Here is a 25,484-nt window from a genome sequence, read left to right as displayed (position 1 = left end):
AACCTACCTTACACATGCTCCTGACACTTACATTAGCCTACAGTTGGGCTAAATCATCTAACACAAAGTCTATTTTATAATAAAGTGTTGAATATCTCATGCAGTTTACTCAGTACTGTACTGAAAGTGAAAAAGAGAATGACTGTGTGGGTACAGAATGGTTGTAAGCGTACTGGTTGTTTATCATGATCGCATGGCTGACTGGGAGCTGTGGCGACTGCCACTGCCCAGCCTCACAAGGGAGTATGGTACTCTCTCTAGCTAGCCCAGGACAAGATCAAAATTCAAACTTCTCAGTACGGTTTCTACTGAATGCCTATAGCTCTCGCACCATCGTAAAGCTGAAAGATTGTAAGTTGAACCACCATAAGTCTGGGACCATCTGTATTTTTTATTTCGATCTTTCCAATGGATGTGTGGTGAGATCTCATTGTACTTTTAATGTGCATTTTCCTAATGGCTAATAATATTGAACATCCCTGCATGTGCTTAGTTGCCATCTGTACGTCCTCTTCAGTGACATGTCTGTTCATGTCTTGGCCCATTTTCTAATTGGATTGTTTGCTTTGGAGTTTTGAGAGCACTTTATATTTTAGATACAAATATTTTGTTGGACATTATGTTTGCAAATATTTTCTCTGAGTCTGCAGCTTGTATTTTCATCTGTTTAACAGAGTGTTTCACAGAGAAAAGTTTTTAATTGTGATGAAGCCTAATTTATCGATTTTTCTTTTTATGGATGATGCTTTGGCATCAAGTCTAAGAAGCCTTTGCCTAGCCCTGGATCTCAAAGATTTCTCCTTTGTTATCCTCTAAAGTTTTATAGTTTTACATTTAACAATTAAATCTGTGATAATTTTTTTTTTTGAGGAAGATTAGCCCTGAGCTAACATGCACCACCAATCCTCCTCTTTTTTTGCTGAGGAAGAGTGTCCCTGAATTAACATCTATGTCCATCTTCCTCTACTTTATAAGTGGAATGCCTGCCACAGCATGGCTGACAAGCAGTGCATAGGTCTGCACCCGGGATCCGAACCAGTGAACCCCAGGCCGCCGAAGTGGAACGTGTAAACTTAACCACTGTGCCACTGGGCCAGCTCCTAAATCTGTGATAAATTTTGAGTTAATTTTTGTATAAGATGTGAGGTTTAGGTTGAGGTTTATTACTTTTTTTTCCTGCCTCTGGATGTCTAACTGCCCAGCATCATTTGTTGGACAGGCTATTATTCTTCTTGTTGAATAGCATTGTACCGTTGTAGAAAAGCAGTTGGACATATTCGTGAGTCCAGTTCTGCATTCTCTATTTTGCTCCATTGGTCTATCTGTCTATCCCTCTGCCAAAACCTCACTGTTTGGATTACTGTAAGTATGCAGTAAGTCCTGAAATCAGATAAAGTAATCCCTCCTACTTTATTCCTCTTTTTCAAAATTGTTCTAGCTATTTTAAGTCCTGTGACTTCCCATGTAAATTTAAGAATAATAAACTTGTCTTTGTCTACAAAAAATCTTGCTGGGGGAGCCGGTCTCATGTCCTAATGGTTAAGTTCAGTGCACTCCACTTCAGCAGCCTGGATTCATGGGTTTGGTTCCTGGGCATGAACCTACACTACTTGTCAGCAGTCATGCTGTGGCAGTGACCCACATACCAAAATAGAGGAGCTCAGGGTGAAGCTTCCTCAGGTAAAAAGAGGAAGATTGGCAACAAACGTTAGCTCAGGGCAAATCTTCCTCAGGAGGGAAAAAAAACCTTAATGAAATTTTGATGCAAATTGCTTTAAACCTACACATCAGTTTGGGGAAAAACTGACATCTTTACTATGTTGAGTCTTCCAATCCATGAACATAGTATGTCTCTCTACATTTATTTAGGTCTTCATTGATTTAGTCATCAGCATTTTGCAGTTTTCAGCATACACGTCCTATACCTGTTTTGTTAGATTTATACCTAAGTATAATCTAATAGCTTTTTCATGCAATTGTAAATGATATTGTGTCTTTAATTTTGGTTTCTAATTGTTCATTAATATATAAAAATATGATTGATTTTTGTTTGTTGGGTTTTTTTCCTGCAACATGGTTGAACTCACTTATTGGTTCTAAGAGTTTTTGGTAGATTCCATGGGATTTTCCATGTAGACAACCACATCATCCTGATATAGGGACAGTTTTATTTCCTCCTTTTCAATCTGTATGTCTTTTCTTTCTTTTTCTTCCTTATTGCACTAGCTAGGACTTATGGTTGGACAGGAGTGGTGGAAATGAACATCCTTGCCTTGTTCCTGATCTTAAAGGAAAGCATTCAGCCTTTCCCCAGTGAGTGTGATGTTGTCTCTGGGCTCTTTGCAGATGCTGTTTATCAAGTTGAGGAAGTTTTTCTCTATTCATATAATTCACTGAGAGTTTTTATCATGAAGGGGTGGAATATTTTGTCTAATGTTTTCTCTGTGTTAATATTCAATGAATTGGTCCATTTCATCTAAATTGTTTCATTTATGAGCATAAAATTATTCATAGTTTTCTCTTATTATCTCTTTTAATGACTGAAGAATCTGTAGTGACATCCCTGTTTTATTCCTGACATTAATGATTTGTGTCTCCTCTCTCTCTGGCCTTCTCTCTCTCTCTCTCTCTCTCTCTTCAGTCTTGCTAGAGTTTTATCACTTTTAATTATTTCTGAAGAATCAGCTTTTTGTTTCATCGATTTTGTCTATTGTTTTTGTTGTCAATGTTATTGATTTGAGCTCTTATCTTTGCCTTTTCCTTCTTTGCTTATGTTGGGTTTCTTTTGCCCTTTTTCTAGTTTCTTGAGGAAGAAACTTAGATTATTGACATGAGATTGCTTTTTTTTTCTAATGTAAGTGTTTAGTGGCTGCATATTTTCCTCTCAGAACTGCTTTTGCTGCATCTTACATATCTTGATATGTTATATTTTTTGTTTTCATTTAGTTCTATGTATTTTTTGTCTCCTTCGAGACTTCCTCTTTGACTCATGTATTATCTAAAAGTATGCTTTTAAATTTTCAAGTGTTTAGAAACTTTCCTGTTATTTTTCTGTTATTAATTTTTAATTGGTTCTATTTTGGTCTGAGAATATATTCTGTATAATTTCAATTTTTAAAAAATTTTCAAGGCCCTGGCTATGGTTTATCTTGATGAATGTTGCATGGGTTCTTGAAACATTTACTAGTTGTGAAGGCATCAAAATTCTATGTTAATTCCCTTCCTGCCCAAAATACCTAGAGATTTTTTCATGGCCCAACCTTGACCAACATGGGAAGCTTACAACCCACCCTGCACAGCAACACTTCCTAAATCCCTTCTGGACTTTCTGTCTTCTTTTCCCAAACTCTTTCTCACCTGCTGTCCCATTGCTAGATGTTTTCCTTTCTCTTTTCCGGCCCCACACAGCCTTTCCAATCTTCCTAGTGCCAGCCTCATCTTTCTTCCAAGATTTCATGTCACACCCACACCTTGTTCCATTTCTACCTAGAGAAATTCTTTTTCTCTCTGGAATTTAAAAATTTGGCTCTCCCCCTCACCATCATCTCATTAAGAATTTTCTTTGTGCTCCACTCTCCTTAAAATGCAGAGGGGATGGTAAATAGCGAATAACATTCTCCATCTCCTAGGGCTGAACTTGACCTCACCCTTTTATCTGTGGTGCAGCTGTCTTCTTGGCCATCTGGTCTGAGGTCTAGGTTGTGGGAAGCATATTCTCTAGTCCTTCTAGAATCTTTGAATAAAAACAGAATCTTGATATTCCTGATGCCATGGGTTATTTTGAAATCTGCTGTTGATATTTCATTGCTCCTCTCATGGAAGGGAAAAAATGCTGTGATTGATTTGTTCTCCCACATGCTAACAACAGAGGCTTAGGAGTCAAGAAAGCCCCAGACACAAATCTATTCTCTGCCGCTTGATAGCCTTGAAATCATGGTGGGTCATGTAGTCTTACATTGCTTTAATCGTCATCGGTAAATTGGACACTTAGAGAATTGTGAGGATAAACGTAATGAAACATCCAAAAGCACTCGGCATGGAACTGCTCAAAAGATGTTAGCTTTTCGTACCATGTGTTACCTTGTTGTTATGGTGTTGCTGCTATCGATGACAGTGATGTTATGTGTCAGTATCTCTTTTCTCTTCCTCTTTCTGGCTTTTCTGTGTCTGGTCAGAAAGCTACATGCATATACCTGGGAGCATTAGCAATTCCTGGGCACACAGATAGACTGCATTTCTAGACTCTCTTGCATTTATGTGTGGTCACATCACTGAATTCTAGCCAATGGAATGTGGACAGAAATGACATGAGCAATTTCCAGGCCTGTTCATAAAGTCCTTATATGAGCATTCCTTCATACTCTTCCTCATTCCTCTTGAGTGACACAGCTGCATACACTTTCATCTTGTTTGCCAACTTCAGCGATATCAGCCTCACAATATGTAAGATGCCTAGGTCCCCGAATTAATGCATAGAGGCAGACCGCTACCAATTAGTAATCCTGATAAGCTGTACCTGATCAAGAAATACACTCTTGGGGCTGGCCTGGTGGTGTAGTGGTTGGGTTTGGACACTCTACTTCAGTGGCCCAGGGTTTGTGGGTTCAGATTCTGAGCATGGACCCACACACTGCTCATCAAGCCATGCTGTGGTGGCATCCCACATGCAACATAGAGGAAGATTGGCACAGATGTTAGCTCAGTGACAATCTTCCTCAAGCAAAAAGAGGAAGATTGACAACAGAAGTTAGTGCAGGACCAATCTTCCTCATCAAAAAAAAAAAAAAAAGAAGTAAAAAGAAAAACTCTCTTACATGTTTAAGCCCATTATCCATTTTGGAGTTTGTTAGTAGCTAGCATTTTCTTAACTAACACATAAATTGGGACCTTGAAGTGGTGCCATAGAAAAACCTGAAATATATAGCATCAGTTTAATGTTCAAGCAGTGGGCTTCAAAGAAACTGATGTTAAGAACTGGAAAGCTGTGATTGCCTGGAATTGGGGGCAGGGAGGGATGGACTGCAAAGGGACACAAGGAATCTCTTGGAGGTGATGGAAGTGTTTCATATCTTAACTATGGGAATTGTTTCCCAGGTGTATACCACTGCTGAAATGTACCAGATTATAGACATAAGTTGATACAATTTATTGTCCAAAAATTATATCTTAATAAGTTGTTGGAAAACCCCCGCAACTGCCATCCATGGTAAACTCCCTATCTTCGATCAGGTTCCCAGACCCTGAGGCAAGAATTCATGTGTGAGTGATTTAGTAAATGAGTGCCCTCAGAAAAAGCCAGCGAGGGAGTGAGGAAGCAGGACAGGGAGGGAGGAAGCCAGCAGGAGCGTCCCCGAGGGCAGCCTCTGCCTGAGCTCAAAGCGGGGCTCTGGAGCAAAAGCCTCAGAGTTTGTCCTGCCTCAGCTCAAGGAGGAAGGAGGGGTTCCTTCTGGCTGTCTGCACATGAGGGTAAAATGGCTCCCGTAGCTTGAGGACAGCCCTTTACTGTCACAGGTGTAGGGGGCCAAGTAAAGGGATGTGGAAACTGGGGACGGAGTGCACAGAAATGGTTGGAGGGACTCAAGAGGATCTAGCCGTGCGCCACCCATGTCCGTTACACCCTCCTAGAAGGAGAACTCATTCCTTCTTACAGGGAAACATAATGTGTGCATTTTCTTCTGGTTTTTTAAAAAGAAATGTAGAATTAAAGCAAAGGTGTTCTGACATAAAAATAAGCTGCTGAACCTTGGGCATGGGCCACTGGAATAGGAGGGCGGTCCAGCACCAACGGAAACACTCCTCCTACCCAATGCCTCATGCCACCCGGCCATCTGCAACCCCTCCAGCCACATCCATAGACCTCAAGGGAGACTGCAGACCCAGTTAGGGCAGGAACTAGAATCAGATAGAAGCCATTCCAGGATGAGCTCAACCATTTTCTGGTTGGGTGATCTTGGGCTGTTGCTTAACGGACTCTCCTCAGTTCCTCTTCTGAAAGATGACAAAAAAAAAAAAAAAAGCATTTACCTCACAAGGTCACCAAGATGTGCATGCTCACAGCTACCACACAGGTGGCTTGCTCCATCCTTGGTTTAATTCTGGATTTGAGTTGCAGGCCAATGCAAAGCTAGACTCTGCTTTTCTATTTTCTTCAACTCTTGAGAGGTCCACTGTCTCCCCAAATAACATCGCTTCCACATGCTCACTCCAGTCTTTCTTGTAGATTAGCCTATGAGGGGGAAAGTCCTTCTTGTAAAGGCTTGCTTCTGTGGAGTTTTGAGCTTCACAGAAGGGCAGTGTGCTGTCAATGGAGGGAACTCAGAAATGCACTTGACCACCCATGTGCCAGAGGCAGGCTCTGCTGGCTACATAAGCCTTCCATGAACTCCACTGGGAAAATGTTAATGAAAGGAGGCACATGGCTCGAGCCCAGCCGTTCTACCCCAGGTCGGCCCAAGACCCTGCACCCAGGAGCAGGTGACAGAAGATGGGTGTAACTAAAGCGAGTCGTGTACTTCTCCCTAATGCTCTGGCAATCACTTCCTTTCACATGCTCAAGGCCGTGGTTGACCTGTGCTGTCCTGCAAGAAATTCGTGACCCTTTCATAGCTTCTGAAGGTTGTTTGTTTTTCCTTCAGAGGCTCCTATACTCCTAAACTGTCTTCTCTTTGGTTTATTGTTGTTTTGGTTGTTTCACCGCCGAAATGTTTCTGATTTAGTTAACGTGACATTGAGAATCTGGAAGATGGGAAGGTATTAGTATTTGGGGTCAAGTTTTCCCATGTACCTTAGGATACCTGTGAGCTAAGTGCCTTGAGTAGCCTGAAGAAAGCATCAAAAACCTCTTGCCCATCCTGTGAAGAGCCAGGCAGAACAAGCCACTCTGGACCTCGGGGAAACCACCCTGGGTTCTGTCTTTATCTTTGGTCACAAGGCCATCCTCAGCTTCAGCTGACGGACAGTAGGCTCTTGTCCTTCAGACAGTGGTATAGTGCAGGGAAAAAGAGTACTCAGTGGACAGTCTGCACTTTGGGGTAGAGCCCAGCTCCGCCCTCCTTGGGCTTTTTGCCAAGTCCCTTGCTCGGTTTCGGTTTCCTCATCTACAACATGGTGTACGAGAGCATCCCTGCCCACCTTGTGGGGCTGCGATTGAGACCCCTGTCAAAATGACAGACAGCAGTTTGCAACTGTACCATGCTGTGTCAGTGTGCTGACCAGTCATCAGACCAGCATCACCCAGGGTTCTTCTAAGGAATCCTTGTCTTGACAGATGTTAATAGGTATTATTTGAAAAAAGAAAAAATTTTCTACATTAAAAATAGCTTTGGAATGTTAGGTTAACCAAGTTAAAACTGGTTCTGCACTGCGGGATTTCTCAGAGAATTTAATGTACTGTGAATCTCCGTGAGTACTTTCCAAACAGTGTGTGACAGAATCACCTTTATGTAGAAACCTGTGGGGCTCCACACAACACCCTCTATTAGAAAGACTAGATTAGATAACTCAACCATCTTTGAGTGGAGGACGTTTCAGATTTCGTGCCAACAATAATGTTAATGTTTGGGTTATAAGAGACATCAAATACAGTAGGACAAATTAGTTAGTTTAACCAAGAGATAGTTAGAAGCTACAACCGGAAAGACCTAAGGCTCCTGATACCAAAAAAAGCCCAGGAGGAATCCTTGATGTGTGTGAAGTATCTGACCAAGATCTCTCAGAGTCACTACGTGCCCTTCCAGAGTCCGCACAGGCTCCTGAGTCATACTTCTACCAAGAATTGTATATGATTGTATTTATCCTCACATAACTTAACCCTCATCTTAACTTTATCTAAAGCTTAATCTCTCAATGGATGAGAAAGTGTTGCCCTGACCAGAGCACCCAACTGAAGCATTCCCATGATCCCTGGCTTTCATGCGGAGTACACAGTAGAGTCACTCTCATGAAGATCTGAGTCACTGCTGGATTCAACACTCTCCCATTAATTCATCCCATACTTCCATTTTCCTCCCCAGAACCATCACCCTTTTAGATCACTTCATTTTAGCTTTCCTCCACAGCCATTTCTAGTGCTTAGCTTGTTTCACGAGGTAATGAAGTTCCTTGGTTGTTTAAAACATTTCAGGAGAATTCCAAGTCCACAATGAGTGGTAAGGACTAAGAGGCAGTTGACGAGGTCCATTTCCTAGATAGAGGGCTCACTCCCATACACAGCCCTCAGCCCTGCTACTCACCGTCCTTGTCACAAGGGAAACCCACTGTGTGTACACCAGGCTTCCACCTCCCCTTTGCCAGAGGTGGAGTGACTTTTGAATTAGTAAATTTGGAAAGAATAGCTGGGAAGACTTGGCTCAGCCCCGCCCTTTTTCCTCTTGAAAGAGAGCTGCCTGTGGGTCTTGGTGTTGCCTTTGCATCAGTAGATAAGTTGTCCAGTTCTATGGTTTAGTTAACAGGCTCTTTTTTGGCCTCTCAATTTCTTAACTTGCTCAGAACTAGGCAGTAAAGTGGGTAGAGGGTAGCACTTATTTCTCCCCAGATGATAGTGAGCACCAGAAAACTAAGTAGGCCATAGATGCTGCAGGAGTTAGAGGAGGAGGTGAGCACCAAGGGCCTGCTACATTAAGACATAGCTAATCATGGTTTGTGCTGGTTGAGTACTTCCTACAAGCCAGCATTGTGCGAAGCACTTCTCCTGTGGTACCCTACCTAATCCTCACATCAGGGTGGGTGCTATAATCTCCATTTACAGATGAGGAAGCCAAAGCACATTGCTAACTGACAGGGATTGGAGTCCAGTCTTTCTAAGGAGAAAGGGATATCCTCATAGGGAAGGCTGGACCTTGACTGAAGATAAGACTCAGACCAGCAGATAAAAGAGAAAACTGAAGGAGGTAAATGAGCAAACATGAGATGGTGGAGCTACCCAAGGCATGTCTGGGAACCAGTGAGTACCCCAGGTGACCTGAGTGGCTGAAAGATTTTGTGGGGATATATGGCCCAAGAAATGCAACTGGAAATCCTGGAGTTGGGTGAGGCCTCTGGAATTCTCTAATCCAACCTCTCACCTGTGAAGTAAGTTTTCCTTATTCTTAAATAAAAATTGTATTACAAAAATGGCAGTGGTCCATTATTCCTTCATTTGTTCAATATGTATGTACCATATGCCAATAGTGTGCAGGCACGGGGAGGTGGCGGCAAGCAGGGAAGGCCTGGTCCTCAGCCCTGGGGAGCTGTCCTCACAGGGGTGGATACGCAGCATGTAGAAGGCCACATGGGCTGTGCTTCACCAGCTCCAGCAGTGGGCTCTCAGGATGGCCCCCCTCCCTCTCAGGGAGACCCTGCAGAGACTGCTCTTGTTCACTGGGGTAGAGGTCCGCCTCGCTGTAACCTCTTTACCCTGGGTTGCCTCAAGGAACCCCTGGGAAAGGCCAACTCAACAATAATGTAAAACAGCCAAGGACTTGTTGTCTTCTCTTTTTCAGACCAGAGGCTTCCAGTTCCTCTAACTCTTCTGACAGGCGTTCTGCCGATTCAGCTGAGACTGAATGCTGGCTGTCAAGCTCCCTCAAACTGGAGCCCCCATGATGCCCATGAGCCCTCCCAGCAGTCTTTATCCTTTCTTCCTATCTTTTCTTTATCATTTGAAGCATATAGTACAGTCCTGCATCGATCGCAGATGTCTGATAAATACTTGTTGAATTTCATTGACTTGTCCACTTAGCCAGTTTATCAAAGATCACACCATACATAGTCAGAGCTCTTCCCACACATTGAGTGAGCACCTGATCTGTGCCCAGCACCATGCTAGGTCTCCTGGACACATCAATCCATAGAGCAGGGACATGGCTCTGCTCTGTGAAGCTTATGTCACAATGATACTCTACCCACAACTTATGTTTTCTTAGCCCTGTATATTCAACAGAGCCTTTTTACATATTTGTTATCGTAGTTGGTTCCATGGCAACCGTATGATGTAGTTATTAGTATTTCCGGTTTACAGATGAGAAAGCTGAGGTCCAGCAAGATTAAATGATCACCCCAAGGTCACACAGCAGTGGGTGCCACAACTGAAATTCAACTCAAGTCTTCTTGGGTTGTCCAAACCTATGCTACAATTTGCCTCATCAAAGTCTATGAAGAGCTCTATAGAATAATTAGGTTATCCCCTAGTTCTCATTCTTCCTTCACGGGGAAATTTCAATTTCATTTTTCATTTTGCTTCCCCATGGGTCAAAGCAATGCTTCTTCAAGAATTATCCCCTCCTTCCAAAAAAATAAACCCTGCCAGGAGAATGCAGAACCCCTGAAATAGCTGCTGAACATCAGCAGTGTTCTCAAGGATTTCTCAACTGAGTGTTTAGTGTGTTCTCTCAGTCATAGAAAAGAAGAACTGCACCAAACTTGCTATCTTTCTGAAAACTTGCAAAACCTGAGAAGCTAGCCTGTTTAAAACAGGAAGCTGTGTAGTTTCCTACCTTACTAATGTCTCTGATCAGATGGTATCTCCGGTCCATGAGTGGCAAGACCTAAGCTATCACTGGACGCATAAAGGACTTTGCTAAATTAGCAGGTACCTCTTGTTTTCTTTTTGTTCCCATCAGGGCAAGAACTTACTAAATGCAACAAAAGTTGTTTATTTAGAAGTGACTTCCAGGTAGACTGTTATGTTTCTAGGAAAAGGGAGACGAAGCGAGGGGTCTGGGCAGGTGGCAGCAATACCTTGGGTCGAGGAGGCAGAGGAGAGGAAGGTCCTCCACAATTTAGTAGGTAGAACGAGGCCAAAGAGGGGGAGCACATTGTAAAATATGTCCTTTTTCTTCTTGCTTTCCTCCATTTTCCCTTTCTTTCTCCCATCCATACGATGATGTGCTTGCCTCTTCCACTCATCCAAACTTGGCCATTGACACCTCTTCAGCCAACATGACCAGCTGTGCCCATGACCTTCCCTATGTTTTCATAAATTCTCAACTATTGAGGATAGGACCACGGCAAAAGAGTTACGCTTAGTAGTTTTGTGTTTATTCACATTGACTTGTAAGAAACAGCCAGCGAAAATATAATTTACATATGTGTGTAGATATATTTGTATATTACTTTTGTATATATATGTATATATTTCAAGTTTTCATTGAAATTCCAGTCTACGGCAAGCTATTAGGTGAATCAGTCGATGGATCGCTTTGGTGTATTTTTGTCTGGCTCCACAAGGTAGACTGCTTGCTTTCCCTGGACCTGCATTAGAGGGTAGGGATAAAAAGCCTTCCTAATCTTCTGGAAACCTTGGATTGGTTGAGGATGGAAGTTAACTGTTCTTTGACAAGTGTTTTGAGGGAAGGCGATGGGAATATGGGGTCTTTGGCACATGGAAGCCGTAGGAGTTGGAGGGTATCTGCAGCTCTTTTCAGAAGGTGGCATGATTACACTGAATGGTGCGGGCTGTTACTTCTTCTGGGGGAAGAATGACTCAATAAGAAAAAAGCAGATATACCCAGCAGAAGAAAATGTGTAAAGGGCACAAACAGATAATTCGCAGGAAAGGAAATACAAATGACTAATAATTAAAGTTAAAAAAAAAACCCTCAGTAATTAAATAAATATTAGTTACAACAATGACTCCCTTTTGCCCATATAATTGACCAACTAATTTTTTTTTTAAATCTTCTCTGTGTTGATGGATGCTTGCTGAGACTGGCACTGTCACCTACTAGTGCCAAGAGTAAATAGATTGTGACACACTTTCTGGAAGCGACTTGGCAAAATGCTTCAAGAAATATGGTTACAGGTGGAAATTATGCTTTGGGAAATCTACTTTAAGGAAATAAAAAAATTGCAGACAAAGATGTTTGTTGCAGCATTATTTAATAAAAGTGCAAATTGGGAACAACTTAATCGTACAATGATAAGACAATGATTAAATAACCATGAATACCTATACAATATATTGGAGTCATTACAAATTACATTTTCAAATAATTTTTAACTATATGGAAGCAGGTGCAGGATATAAAATTTAAAATATCATAATACAAAATGATATACAAGTGTGATATCAATTATAACAAACATGGTACCTGAAAAAGAAGCAGTGTTTCTCTTTCTATGGCACAGGTGGAGGTGGAAGTAGCAGGGGCCAGGAAGCTGAGCCCTCTGGTCACATTGAACACCCCCTAACCGTGTTATTTTGACTGCGTGGGCGTACCTTCCCTATGAAAACGTATACTTCACGATCATCTCTTTCGAGTAAATAACATATCAGCCTGCATACAGATACTAAAAATCAGCTACATTTGAAACACCCCTATTGAAATATAAAGAGTAAGTCTAATCTTTGGACAAGGAAGTCGTAAAAATATCCAAAATCACTTGACAGGTGGATGAAACCAAGCCACTTAAAATGCATCACCCACACTCCCAGAATGGGGTGCAACTTTTGCTCTAGTAACTAATCATAATGATTAGCAGCTGTGGAGGTCGTGTGCCGCCCTAACATAGCGATGCTGGGATATGTCGGCAGCTGGGAAAAAGATTGTATTTATTCATGATTTCAGCTTCGGGAGGTTCCTGTGCGTTTCCAGGGAGGGAGCTCACTGGCTCACCAGGCAGCCCATTCTGTTCCTGCACAGTTTGGGCGTTCTCAGCAAGCTCTTTCCCCCAATGTCATCAAATTTCTGCTCTCTGGAGGGTCTACTCCCTCTTTTACAGAAAAAGTTAGCGTATCATAGACTTTTCTGTCTCAAAGGGACTAAAACATTGCCTAATCCAATCCTTTAATAAAAAAAGATTAGATAACCAAGGATGTACAAATAGTGGCCAAAAAAAAAAGGAACTAAAATAAATCTGAAGACTTTTCATTTTTCATACAAAACATTCAAAGTTCTTCCAACTGTGGCTGATGTTTCTGGAGCTTTATCATCCTAGCCTGTCCTGTACTCCAGGTTGACACTAACCCTCTTAAACTGTGGTACCTGAGATAGAACATAATGTTTCAAGTGTATAGTCTAACGGTGAAAAGCAGAGTACAAATTATTCTGCTCCATCCTTCCATCCATCTAAGAAGTATTTATGAAGCAGCTATCACTTGCCGGTAGCGTACTGGGCACCAGTCCTGCACTAACATGGGGACTGCCTGCCACTTGCAACTGAGGATATTCTTCATTCTACCCCTAAAATTCCCCTTTTCTTCTCAACTAAGCTTAAGGAAGTTGGAAGGTATGTAACTTGGAGATAGAAAACAGATTCATAAAATTTAGGAGGGACTTCATGTCACCTAGTCCAGGAGTTGTCAACCTAGGCTGCACATGTGAATCACTGGGGGAGCTTTAAGAGTCACTAAGGACTGGGTCCCACCTCGAGAGATTCTAATTTAATTGTTCAGGGGAATGGCCTGGCGTTGGGATTTCAAAAGCTCTCCAGTGAGTCCCGAGTGCAGCCAGACTGAGAACGACTGCTGTAGTCAACCTTCCTCTCACTGTGGAAATCCCCTCCCGCAATGTCCCCGACGGGCAGCCAGGCAGCCTCAGCTTGAATTCCTCATCACACCTTGCTCAGGGCCTCACGAGGCACCCATAATTTTGGATAATCCTGCTCAAGCTCTTTCTTATGTTATGGTTGAATTTGCCTCTTTGAACTACCTCCTGCTAGTTCTGGGGGATGACCCTGGGAGTCAAACATAATTCTGATTCTCATCTACACAGCCAATATCTTGCTGTCTCTCCTACCCACACATCTCTTCTCCAGGGTGGGTACCTCGGGTTCCTTCAAAGTATCTTTGTTGGATGAGGTTTCCTCTCAACTGCATTTCACTTGGGCAATGTTCACATTAAATGTCTTGCCTGGGACCTAGCACAGTGCTTTGGTTATAGTCTCAGACCACTTTAAAACCCCATCACATGCTAATCTGTAACTCTAGTTAACCATAGAGTCAGTGTGTGATGGGGTTTTAAAAGAAACCCCTGCTGCATATAAACTTAGATTAAATTAATAGATGTGTTGTATATAGATTACGGGAAATGATCATTTCACAGGATCCTAAGGTGGTCAAAATTAAGTGCCTAGTAGAACTCTCCTTTATTCCTGATTGTCTTTAATTTGCCTGGAATTCTACCTCTCTATCCACCCATTTACTACCTACTTGTCCTCTTCGTGAAAGGTAATTCGACCTCTCATGTCGCTCCATTGGACATGTCAGTAAATAAATGGATTAATATAATCCTGGTTTCCCATCAGGTTATTTAATTTGGTTGTGATCCAAATCCATTTGTAGAAATTCAAACTCCTCATTTACTATAACTAAAGAATTTAATGAAGGCTGAATCGCCTTGTTAAAACAAATTTTGGCTACTAATCATTTGATAGGTTTTTCTATAACCATGGGTGGTGGGCTCTGTAGCCCACTGGTTATTTGTGGAAACATAAAAACATCTCTTTAGGCAGAAAAGATACTTCCTCCTCCAAGGTCGTCTTGTACTATCTTGGACAGGATCTAAAAAATTTGGCATACCTGAGGACACAGTCCTTACTATCTACACTTCCTTTTCTGGTGCTCTTATCAATGTCATGGCTTTAAATACCATCTATGTGATGACAAATGTCAACTTTATATCTTCAGCCAAGAGTTCTCCCCTGGAGCTTTATATCCAACCACCTACTGGTCCTCTCCACTTGGATGGCATAGAGGCGTCTCAGACTTGACATGCCCCAAACCAGGCTTATTTTCCCTCAGCCTTCTTCAACTCAGTTAATGGCAACTCCATCCTTCCAGTTGCTCAGGTCAAAATTCTTAGGGTTACCCTTGACTATTTCTCACCGACATCCTGTCTCTCAACAAATCCTATAGTGCTGCTTCTGCATTTATACAGATTCCATCCACTTCTCACCCTTTTTACTCCTACCACCATGTCCAATCCAGTATCATATCTTGCCTGGATTATCACATTAGCTTCTTTACTGGTCTGTTTTTTCTAAGTTTCCTTCCGCAGTCTATTCTCCACATGGCAGCCAAAACAATCCTTATAAAATATAAGTTGGATCATGTCACGCCTTTAATGAAAACTCTCCAATGGTTCCCATCCCATTCAGAGAAAAGCCAAAATTCTTCAGTGGCTGCATGGCTACACTGGACCCCTGCCCACCTCTACCCCATACCTCTCCAACACCTTCTCCTGATACTCGCCCCTCACTCATCTTCTGGCCACACTGGCCTTCTTTCTCTTCTAAGTACACGTCTAGCAACTCTCCCATCTTAGGATATTTTCACTTGCTGTTTCTTTGCCTGGAACTCTCATCCCTCAGATACCTGTCTGACTCATTCCCTCACTTCTCTCAAGTCTTTTCTCAAATGTCACCTCAGAGGGCTCTTTGTTGACCCCCCTCCAATTTAAAATTGCACCTGTCCAACCCCACCCTACTCCCTTTCCCCATCTCCTATCTTATCTTTCTCTGTAGCACTCATGGCCATTGAGACAGTGTAGTTTTTAGCTATTTGTTATCTGTGGCCCCAACTCCATGAACCTCCATGAAGTCAGGAATGTTGGTCTATTCTGTTCGCTGACATGCCTGTGTCCCTGGAGCAGTGCCTGCCTGTCATAGGTGCTAATAAGTGATTGTTGAATGAATGACTGAAGAACCCCATGAGGCAGTAACTCTTCTCATCAGCACGTTACACGTCAGGATTCTGAGGCAGAGATGCTAAGCTATTTGCTCTAGGTCGCACAGTCATTTCTTCAGACCTAAGAATTAAATTATTATCCTACACTGAGGAGGACCAGGGATACATAAGAAAGAAAAGTCTTATGGCTACAGATTCCCTGGCACCAGATACCAATGAAGCCAAAAGTACCTAGGGCCTTGGGCATGGGACATGATCTTAACACCAGTGCTGTAGGAATGATCACCACTGGGAGTCACCTTCAGACAGGGCTCTGCCAGATGGGCAGGTAGATTGGGAGTGGTGAGCAGTGACTTCATATCTGCTCTCTTCTCTATACTCGTTGGATGATTTATCAAGTTCACCTGAGGGGCTGATCCCCTCAAAAAGACTAAGCACTTAATTAAACACACACACACACATGCACACACACACCCCAGATTAGTGATTTTACTAATCTGGGATACCATTTAGCATGTGGTCTTCTGTCACTCATGCCTGATCTTAACCAAATTCTCGTTATTGTCAAGGATCAGCACTGTTCATTATTAGGCATAGTGGTTTTCCACTTTAGCAAAGTTTTAGAATAAAATGGATTTTAAATTAATAGTATCTTTTTTCTCCTGTCTGACAAGAGCTTATTGACATTTACTTCTAAAAACATTCAGACTAGTTTGAGAAATATTGCAAATGGTTAACTCAGACTATCTCTGGCTTTGGCTGCCATAGATGGATCACATGCTATGGCACTGTTATTACTGGGTGTCATGACTTCTACGTAGAGTAGATGTCCACAGTGAGGAAATGGTGCTGAAATTGAGAAAGGTGTTTGCCATCAGACCACAGGTCCGCATCCAGTGGGCTGATGCTGACAGGCAGGTGAGGCTCCAGAGAATGTCTAGGTTTCTTTGAGTCCAGAACACCTGGATTCAAGTTCTAACTTAGCCATTTGCCATCTGTGTAATCATAAGTTATGGAATTGCTCTGAGCTCAGTTTTTTTAGCCGTAGAATCAGAATAATAAAAATATCTACTTCACACTGCCACTGTGATAAATCATATGAAGTAAGTTTCTAGAGGGGAACATCAAACAAGCATCTACTCAAAAAATATTAATTTTATTATCCCTTAAAGATAAATAGTATTCAGAAAACTTCCTCTTTTTATTTTTTCAGGCTTATACCCAATGATTTAATTTTTGAATTGCCATTCATTCTTGAAGATTCAAATTCTTAAGGGCTTTTATTAAAATTAGGACTGTCTTAAAGAACAATGAAGGGCCTATTAATTAGTCTGTGCTTTGGGGCCTTTGAAAAGTCAGGGGGGCGTCCTATTAAAATCAGGAACCAGACAAAAGTACAGATACCACTGCTGTTTAACATCACTGTGGCAGTTCCAGCCAAAGCAGTAGGGCAGGAAAAACAAATGAGGAATACAAGAAAGGAAGTTCTAATCTTATCACTGTTTCACAGATAATAGGATTATCTAGGAGGCGGCCCTGTGGTATAGTGGTTAATTTCCCACGCTCTGCTGAGGCAGCTGAGGCTTTGCAGGTTAGGGTCCCAGGGACAGACTCATCAGGCACTGCTCATCAAGCCATGCTGCGGCAGCATTGCACATACAAAATAGAGGAAGATTGACACAGATGTTAGCTGAGCAACAATTTTCCTCAAGCAAAAAGAGGAAGATTGGCAGCAGATGTTAGCTCAGGGCCAATCTTCCTCACACACACACAAAACAGTTATCTACCTAGAAGTCCTAAAGGAATTTATTTTTACAAAACAGTAAGATGGGGCCGGCCTCATGGCTGAGTGGTTAAGTTTCTGCGTTCCTCTTAGGCAGCCAAGGGTTTCGCAGTTCAGACCCTGGGCGCGGATATGGTACCACTCATCAAGTCATGCTGAGGTAGCATCCCACATGCCACAACTAGAAGGACCCACAACTAAAATATACAACTATGTACTGAGGGGCTGTGGGGAGAAGAAGAAGAAAAGAAAAAAGATTGGCAACAGATGTTAGCTCAGGGCCAATCTTAAGAAAAAAAAAAAAAACAATAGTAAGATGACCAGCTTAAAAAATATAAAATAATTTTCTTTCCTGAATACCAATAACTGGTCAGAAAATTTATTAGGGAAAAATATCTCATTCACAGTAACCTCAGATATATATAGGTAGATAAAAAAATACAAAGGTAGGTAAAAGCAATAAGAAATGTGCAAGACTAGTAACTAAAAGAACTCCAGAAAGTAGAGTAAGTAAACATATCAAGTTCCAAGATATAAAAACTTGATATTATAAAGTTACCAATTCTTCCTAAGTTTATTTACAAATGTAATATAATCCCACTCTAAATTATGTTTCTGTAAGTAATTGACCAAGTGATCCTAAAGTCTGTCTAATAGGACAAATGGCTCTAACAGGTAAGACATATGTGAAAATAAATAATGAAAGGGAGTGGCATAATCAGATAATCTATATAAACAATCTAATAAATCTATAAAAGTTAAACGAGTGTTTCTGGCACAGAAATAGGAGGTCAATGGAGTGGAATGTAAAGTACACAAACAGAATCAGGAATACTAAAGAATATATGACGAGGCGATGTCTCAAGCCCAAGGAGGAGAGGGTGGTGGTTTACCATATGGTGTTTTTAAATTGGCCAACCATTTCAAAAGAGAAGTAAAACGGAAATGCACTTCATGCCATCTATCAAACTAAATTAAACATAGATTTATATGTATAAAAATTGAGCCACAAAGATTTAAAATATGTATAAACATTTATGTAACCTTGGGATGTGGAGGCTCTTACTAAATGGAACCGTCAGGCAATAAGAGTGTGGGCTTTGGAGCCCAAGGACACAGGATCGAGTCCCAGCCCTGCTGTGAACTAGCAGAATAGCCTCAGGCAAGTGACCGAGCCTTGCCAAGCCCCTGTTTACTCATCTATAAAATGAGGATGTAAACACCTACCTTGCAAAGTTGTGAGGACGGCCCAAGGAAGACCAAATTATTGTTGACTCATCTCACAGTGATTATGTGTAAAGAATGTAAACTTTCTGACCTCAGAGACTATTTTCTTTTCTGTATGTTGTCCCTTCCCAGATGGTTGAGGACGATAAAGAAACAAAATACATCATACAAAGAAAGTTTTTGACCATATCATGCATTATTTGATTCATGGTGAAAATGCATATTTCTTCCCTTCAGAGGCACTGTGTGGACTACCGCTCAGGACCAAGGAGTTGGAGTCACAGTGCACTGGTTTTCTTTGGGGTGTCTTTGGAGTTTAAGAAGCCTCTCTGAGTTGACGCTCATTAGGAAGGGCTCTGGCTTACATTTGGGGAGGCATTTGAGGGTGCAGGGAAATAGTCTCCATTTCTTCAAAGACAGGGAGGTTTGAATTATTGGAAACTCCTGGAAGTGCCCTTCTCGTGTTCCCTCAGGGATGTCTAAGCAAAGTGCCCAGCCACACAGGCTGAAGGTCTGGGGCCCAGCAAGAGAAGAGCAGGGGCCTTGTATTTATCCTCCAACCTCAGAATTTGCCAAAAACACTACGATTTGTAGAGTAGCAAGGAGAAGAGAAAATGTGGGTGTGGTCGTATCACACACTGGATAATTTGGAGGCATCCTGGGAGCTGCTGTCCCCATGTCTGCATGGAAGTGCATGCCATGGTCATCTGAAGGGCCTTCTCAGTGTTCCCGTGGAGGCTGGCTGAGCCCCCGCCTGGGCAGGTCCCAAGACTGTAAGAAAAATCTCCCTTCCCCGGTCTAGTAGTTGGACGTTAGCCCCACCCAAGATCAAAGAAGAGACTCAAGCTACCAACGTTTCTAAACTTCAAAACAAAATTCAAATGCTTTCCCTAGTGTGGCCTCCACCTCAAGTTTCTTAGATCTCAGTTTGTGGTTTCAAGTTCTCATGAGTAAACCCTTCAACTTGTGATTTACCTAGGTTTCCAACCCAATTACCTTAAGAAAATGTATTCGCCAAATCTTCCAGCAGTCCCTGCTTAAAAGCACTTGCTTTCAACTACAATTTAATTGATAAAGGAATATTAAAAAAATTTTAATTTGACAACTTTAAAAATTATAATCCTCTTTCCTGCCACAGTTATCTTAATTACGTGCTTATTGCCTTTTATATGTACATATAGTTTCATGCGGTTGCAATCTTAATTTATACACTTTACGTTCTCTTCATTTTTCATAAACATTTGCCTGTGATTCTATCTCGTCTCCAAAACTAGTTTCAACGACTACATAATCATTTCTTGTATAAATGGACTACAATTTATTCAAAATACCTTTCATGTATCAAACATTTAGACTATTCCCACATTTCTTTGTTTCTTTCTATTATGAAAATGATGCTGTAATGAACATCTTCGTGCACATTGTGTTTTGGTTTGGTCAACTTTTTCCCCTTAGGGTAAATTCCTAGGAGTAGAACTATTGAATCAAAGCCATGTGTATCTTGATGGTTCTTCCTATATATATAATTTCCAAACTTATTGAATCAAGTTACATTGTATCAGCAATAAGACCTCCAGATTGGCTGCAAGCTCATCAGCATTGAGTGTCATCACCTAAGTGTTTTTTTGATAATTAAAATGGCATTCCTAACTTAAATATATTTTCTAAAGAAGGGTTCCAATTCTAGATGTTTATTCTCAACTCAACTTTGCAACATTCATTAAAATTTAAACTTGGTGAATGTAAAACTGTGCTTGTTAACATGGAGAGGTATTCATTACACATTACACAGTGAAAATGGAGCCTGCATATAGTTAGTTGGACCTGGCCGGACAGGAATTGGGGGAGAGGGCTCCTCTCCTTCTGACTCCAGGAATTGCAAGAAAAGAGAGAATGGTCATGGAAGGAAGCAGTCACACCTGTGGGTTTCTATCTCCTCATTCAGTCTTTGACCAGAACTGGGGGGGTACAGGGGGCTGTTTGATAAACTGGGAGGACCCCCAAGAAGATGTCTCTCTTCAAAACTCCTGACCCACATGGAGTGGCCGGTGAAGTTCAGTTGGTGATCAGGCAGAAAAAAGATCTAGTTTACACTCTTGAGCATCCCTTGGTTTGTACATGACATGAACATAGAGTCAAGGAGGAGCATGTCTGCCTAGGTGCCTGCCAGTTCAGGAGAAGATGCACAGCCTGGGCCAGGACTCTAGTGGAGATGTGGCAGTAACAGAGGGTTCTCCATTGCAGCCAGAGCTGAGGGAACACTCCATCACTCCATCACCTGGGAGATGTCCAATGCCCAGGGAAGACTGAGAATGAAAGGATCATGAGGCCATTAGCTACAAACCATTGCAGCACATGCCAGCAAAAGGCTCAGGTTTCAGACTAGTTCGCCCCACCTCAGCAGACACCAACCACATAAATCAAGTACCAATAGGAGACCAGAGCACCCCTCTCCACTCTGCCTGTGCCTCTGGTCATGCTGGCCCCACCCCCATACTTCCACTGCCAGCTTAGAGACGACCAGTGAGAGAAGAAAAGAAACTGAAGTTATAAGCTGGCAACATAAAGAGGATGAGTAAAACCTAAAGTCATCATTCAGATGAACCACTATGGACTAAAATTTGTGAATCCTTTTTCCTGCTACCCAGCAGGGGGGAAGCTGCTACAGAGATCCAAATAGTTTCAGAGACTAAAGAAACCTCATTTACACTGCAAAGTTGAGTTGTACTATGAGTAATTTTAGTGAACTAGCTAAAGTAGTATAATCTCATTTTTGGTAAAACTTGTACCCATGTCTGCATATCTGCATAGAGAAATGTTAATAGTGGTAAACTTCAAGGTGAGATTTGGAATGGTTTTTACTTTCCTTTATTGTTTATTTCCTATTACCATCTCATTTTTCTAAAATACAAAAAGCCATTTTTAAAAGTCTAATTCAAATCTCTTGACTATTTCAGACCTAAATATTTATTTTGGTTAGGACTGTGTAGACAGTATGTGTATGAGAATCATATCTGTTTTCATATCTCTGACCTCACGTACCTAGTAATCAAGGACTCGGCTTCTGACCCTAGAGAACCTGCATGGTTTGCTGTGCTTTGTGCTCTAGAGCTCTCAAAAGATTCTACAATTTTGTCGTACTGATCATGTTGGTTTCATGGAAGTGACACAGGAGTTAAAGGCATGATCCTCAAGTTGAACAAAATTTTAGTGAATTTTTTAAAAAGTTTAACTTGTTTTTAGATCGGTCTGGGAGAAAAGGAAAGAAAATACGAATGATTAGTGATAAGTAGAGGCTATGATACCTTTGCTGTCCGGAGCAAGCAGCTCTGCTCCTTCCTGGCTTTAGACACTGAGGTTTAGAGGCTCACTCTCTGTGACTGTAAATGCATAACAGACAAAATGATAGGCATTTTTTCTCAGCTTCTGTGGAGTATGCCAATAGGAGTAAGAATGCTAATAAGATCATGCAAATCAGTTGTTTCTCAATTCCGTTTTCCATCTCAAAAGCCTCAATACGTCAGTGGGTGGTGTGCCAGGACAGAGCCATGAAAACAGATCAACAAGTTCCAGCCAGAGACCCTACTTTTTTCCTAATTTCATGTGAAGTGGCTTCTCATCGTCTTTCTTTCACTTCTCTTTCCTACCAGCTTTACAGATTTTTTGAGTTTGAAATATGACCTGACATACACTCTCTCATTGCATCTTCACCACAACCTTGAGTGATACCATGACCCTTATTTTGGAGATGAGTAAAGAAGGCTCGGAGTTAAGGGCTTGTCCAAGCTGGTGAGAGGGATGGCTTGGGACGTTTCTGCATCTCCCATCTCTACTCTCACTTTGCACAGAACCCTCCCAGGTGCTGACTTTTGGGGGCTCTGTATTCCATTAAGAAGCAAAAACAATTCCTTGCCATGGCTTCAATTATTGCATTTCGAAGACTTACCTTGAGAAATGCCCATTGACTTGTACATTCATATCCTCACATGTGTCCCCTGCTCACAGAAAGGAGAAAGTCAGGGGGACTCCATCCAATGAAGCAGTGCAGAGATTAACTGCCCTTCATGGGGCTCCTTCCTTGTCTGTTTTTCTTCTCCTCCAGCAAGTCTGTGATCTTAAGAAAAGCAGGCACTGGCCCTAGGGATCCTGGGCTAAAAATATCAAATTTAATAAGAAATTCCATTGGCCTACTCCTTTGGCTCAACTCCTTTTTGAAGGAGAAACTCTAAAGGGTTTACTGTTGGCACATGACCATCTTGTCTCAGCGTTCTCAGGAGCAGGAAAACGGAAACAACCTAGCTTAATGCTGCTTGCAGTTCTAATTGTTACAATAGTTAATAAGAATTATAATAGCTAAGTCTTCAAAAGTTAAGCTTAAAAATCACTGCATTTGAATCTAGTGATGAGGTAATTGGACATAGACACCAAAGATCTAGCCTGAACTTTTGCACTTACTTTCAGAGGATTTTGCGTAAATTACCAAATTTCCTGAAGGTTCAATTTCCCATTAATTATGACGAACAGCACATTGTTATGGGGCCATGGAGAGGGGCAGTTATTTGTAATAATAACAATCACCATTATTATTATTACAAGCATTTGGTTTTTAAACAGGCAAGATGATTTTGAAAGTCATATATAAAATGTAAAACATAAAATGGAAAATGCCTTAAAAGATACAGTAATAATAATAATTATTATATTATTATCCAGCCTGGGTTTTTTTGTTTTGTGTTTCCTCCTTCAAATGCTTTCAGAAGCCAATATCCCCATTCTTCACCACCATCCCCAACATTTCTGTTTCTTTTCCCATCATGGGTCATGTTGACTTTCAAAACTTCAGCTCTTTCATTCCTGACACCTCCCCTGTAGCATCTCTGATATACTTTTTGAAGTACATGCTGAAGAACCTTTAAATATATAGGTTGTTTATCACACGTAGTTTTTGTTGATCATGCCTAATTCTGGGGTTGTTTTTCTCTTCTTCTTTCACAGAGACAAGGAAAATGGCGACCACATTAGATGGGACTGAGACTGTGGGTGAGGCTGAAGGAACCACACCTTATGACTATGATGGGTCACTGCCATGTGAAAAAATCAACATCAAGATGCTGGCGGCCCAGTTCCTGCCCCCACTGTATTCTCTGGTGGTCGTGATTGGTCTGCTGGGCAATCTGATGGTGGTGGTGATCCTCACAAAATACAAGAGGCTCCGGATTATGACCAACATCTTCCTGTTCAATTTGGCAATTTCTGACTTGCTCTTTCTTTTCACTCTGCCATTCTGGATTCACTACGTTTGGCGGGATGAGTGGGTTTTTGGCCATCACATGTGTAAGTTCCTCATTGGGCTTTGTTACACGGGCTTGTACAGCGAGATCTTTTTCATCATCCTGTTGACGCTAGACCGGTATCTGGCCATCGTCCACGCTGTGTTTGCCCTTCGAACCCGGACCGTCACTTTTGGCATCATAACCAGTGTCTTCACCTGGGGCCTGGCAGGGCTAGCAGCCCTCCCTGAATTTATCTTCCATGGGTTCCAAGAGGAATTTGGTCAGTATGTCTGCCTTCCTTTCTACCCAGAAACAGCAGAAAATATCTGGAAGAGTACCCATGTTCTGAGAATGAATATCTTGAGTCTCGCTCTGCCTTTGCTCATTATGGCTGTCTGCTACTCAGGAATCATTAAAACACTGCTGAGATGCCCTAACAAGAAAAAGTACAAGGCCATCCGGCTCATTTTTGTCATCATGGTGGTCTTTTTTGTTTTCTGGGCACCTTACAACCTGGTTCTCTTTTTCTCCACTTTTCAAACAACCTTCCTTGGGACCAGCTGTGATCAGAGCAAACAGCTGGACATGGCCCTGCTGGTGACAGAGATGATCGCCTACACGCACTGCTGTGTCAACCCTGTGATCTACGCATTTGTTGGCGAGAGGTTCCAGAAGAACCTCCACCACTTTTTCCACACGTACGTGGCCATCTACCTGTGCAAATACATCCCATTCCTTCCTAGTGAGAAATTGGAAAGAGCCAGCTCTGTATCCCCATCAACAGGGGAGCAGGAACTCTCTGCTGCATTTTAGGTCAGATGCAGAAAATCGCCTCTAGAAGATGCGCTGGGCAGATGAAGCAAACACATTAAGTCAATCACATTGACCTCTACGCCAGTCCTTTGAACTTCCAGTGCAACACTGAAGCACTTGAAGACATTAAAATATGTACACAAAGGTGGCAGTGTATTTATGCACCCCAAAGTCATTACCAAAGGTCAAAGGCTGGGCAGTTGACTAATCATCAACCCTTAAAAGTAGAGCTTTGCTTGATTCTCTGAAGATTTACAGACATTTTAATGCATCTGAATGTTAGATAGTTACTATATGCAGCTACAAATGGGTAAAACTCTTTATATTTTAAAACTTCAGCCAACTATCAACACAAATGAAACATACTTCACAAAATACAATAAATCAATTGCATTACTTCTTAATGTGCCGTGCCTAGCTCTTTCCTTGCTTGATGAAAAGACTCTTTTAATTTTAGTTTACAGATTTGTACTATCAAGCAACATAATAGCATGTCATACTTGCTCCCAATATTCTTGACAGTGAATTGATTTCCTAGTCACACAGAATGACCAAATTTTCCATGAGTGACTGCATAGAAGAGCAATTTGGTATTTTCACCATAAAGAATAAAGGTCCTACTCATAGAAACTTCTCAGAGCCCTGAAATGTGCGGACATAGCCTCCCAAACCCCAGTCTCACTGTTCATCCAGCAACTGCGTTTAGGTGACACAGACAGAATGCACACACATTGCTTTAGACTAAGTGAAAGATGCTAAAATGTGTAAGATAAACACAATCCTT

General features: G+C 41.7%; 1 protein-coding gene across 1 annotated transcript; it reads left to right on the top strand.

Moving 5' to 3' along the window:
• The first annotated feature begins 10,458 nt into the window (after positions 1-10,458).
• CCR3 (C-C motif chemokine receptor 3) lies at positions 10,459-25,038 on the top strand. The gene is made up of 2 exons (XM_046642923.1): positions 10,459-10,567; positions 23,610-25,038. The coding sequence occupies exon 2, from the start codon at positions 23,621-23,623 to the stop codon at positions 24,698-24,700; it is 1,080 nt and encodes a 359-aa protein (XP_046498879.1). The 5' UTR covers positions 10,459-10,567; positions 23,610-23,620; the 3' UTR covers positions 24,701-25,038.
• Positions 25,039-25,484: the final 446 nt, after the last annotated feature.

The sequence above is a fragment of the Equus quagga genome, chromosome 1 (genome assembly GCF_021613505.1).
Source record: "Equus quagga isolate Etosha38 chromosome 1, UCLA_HA_Equagga_1.0, whole genome shotgun sequence".
Classification (NCBI taxonomy): Eukaryota; Metazoa; Chordata; class Mammalia; order Perissodactyla; family Equidae; genus Equus; species Equus quagga.
This window is presented reverse-complemented; position numbering and strand designations above follow the sequence as displayed.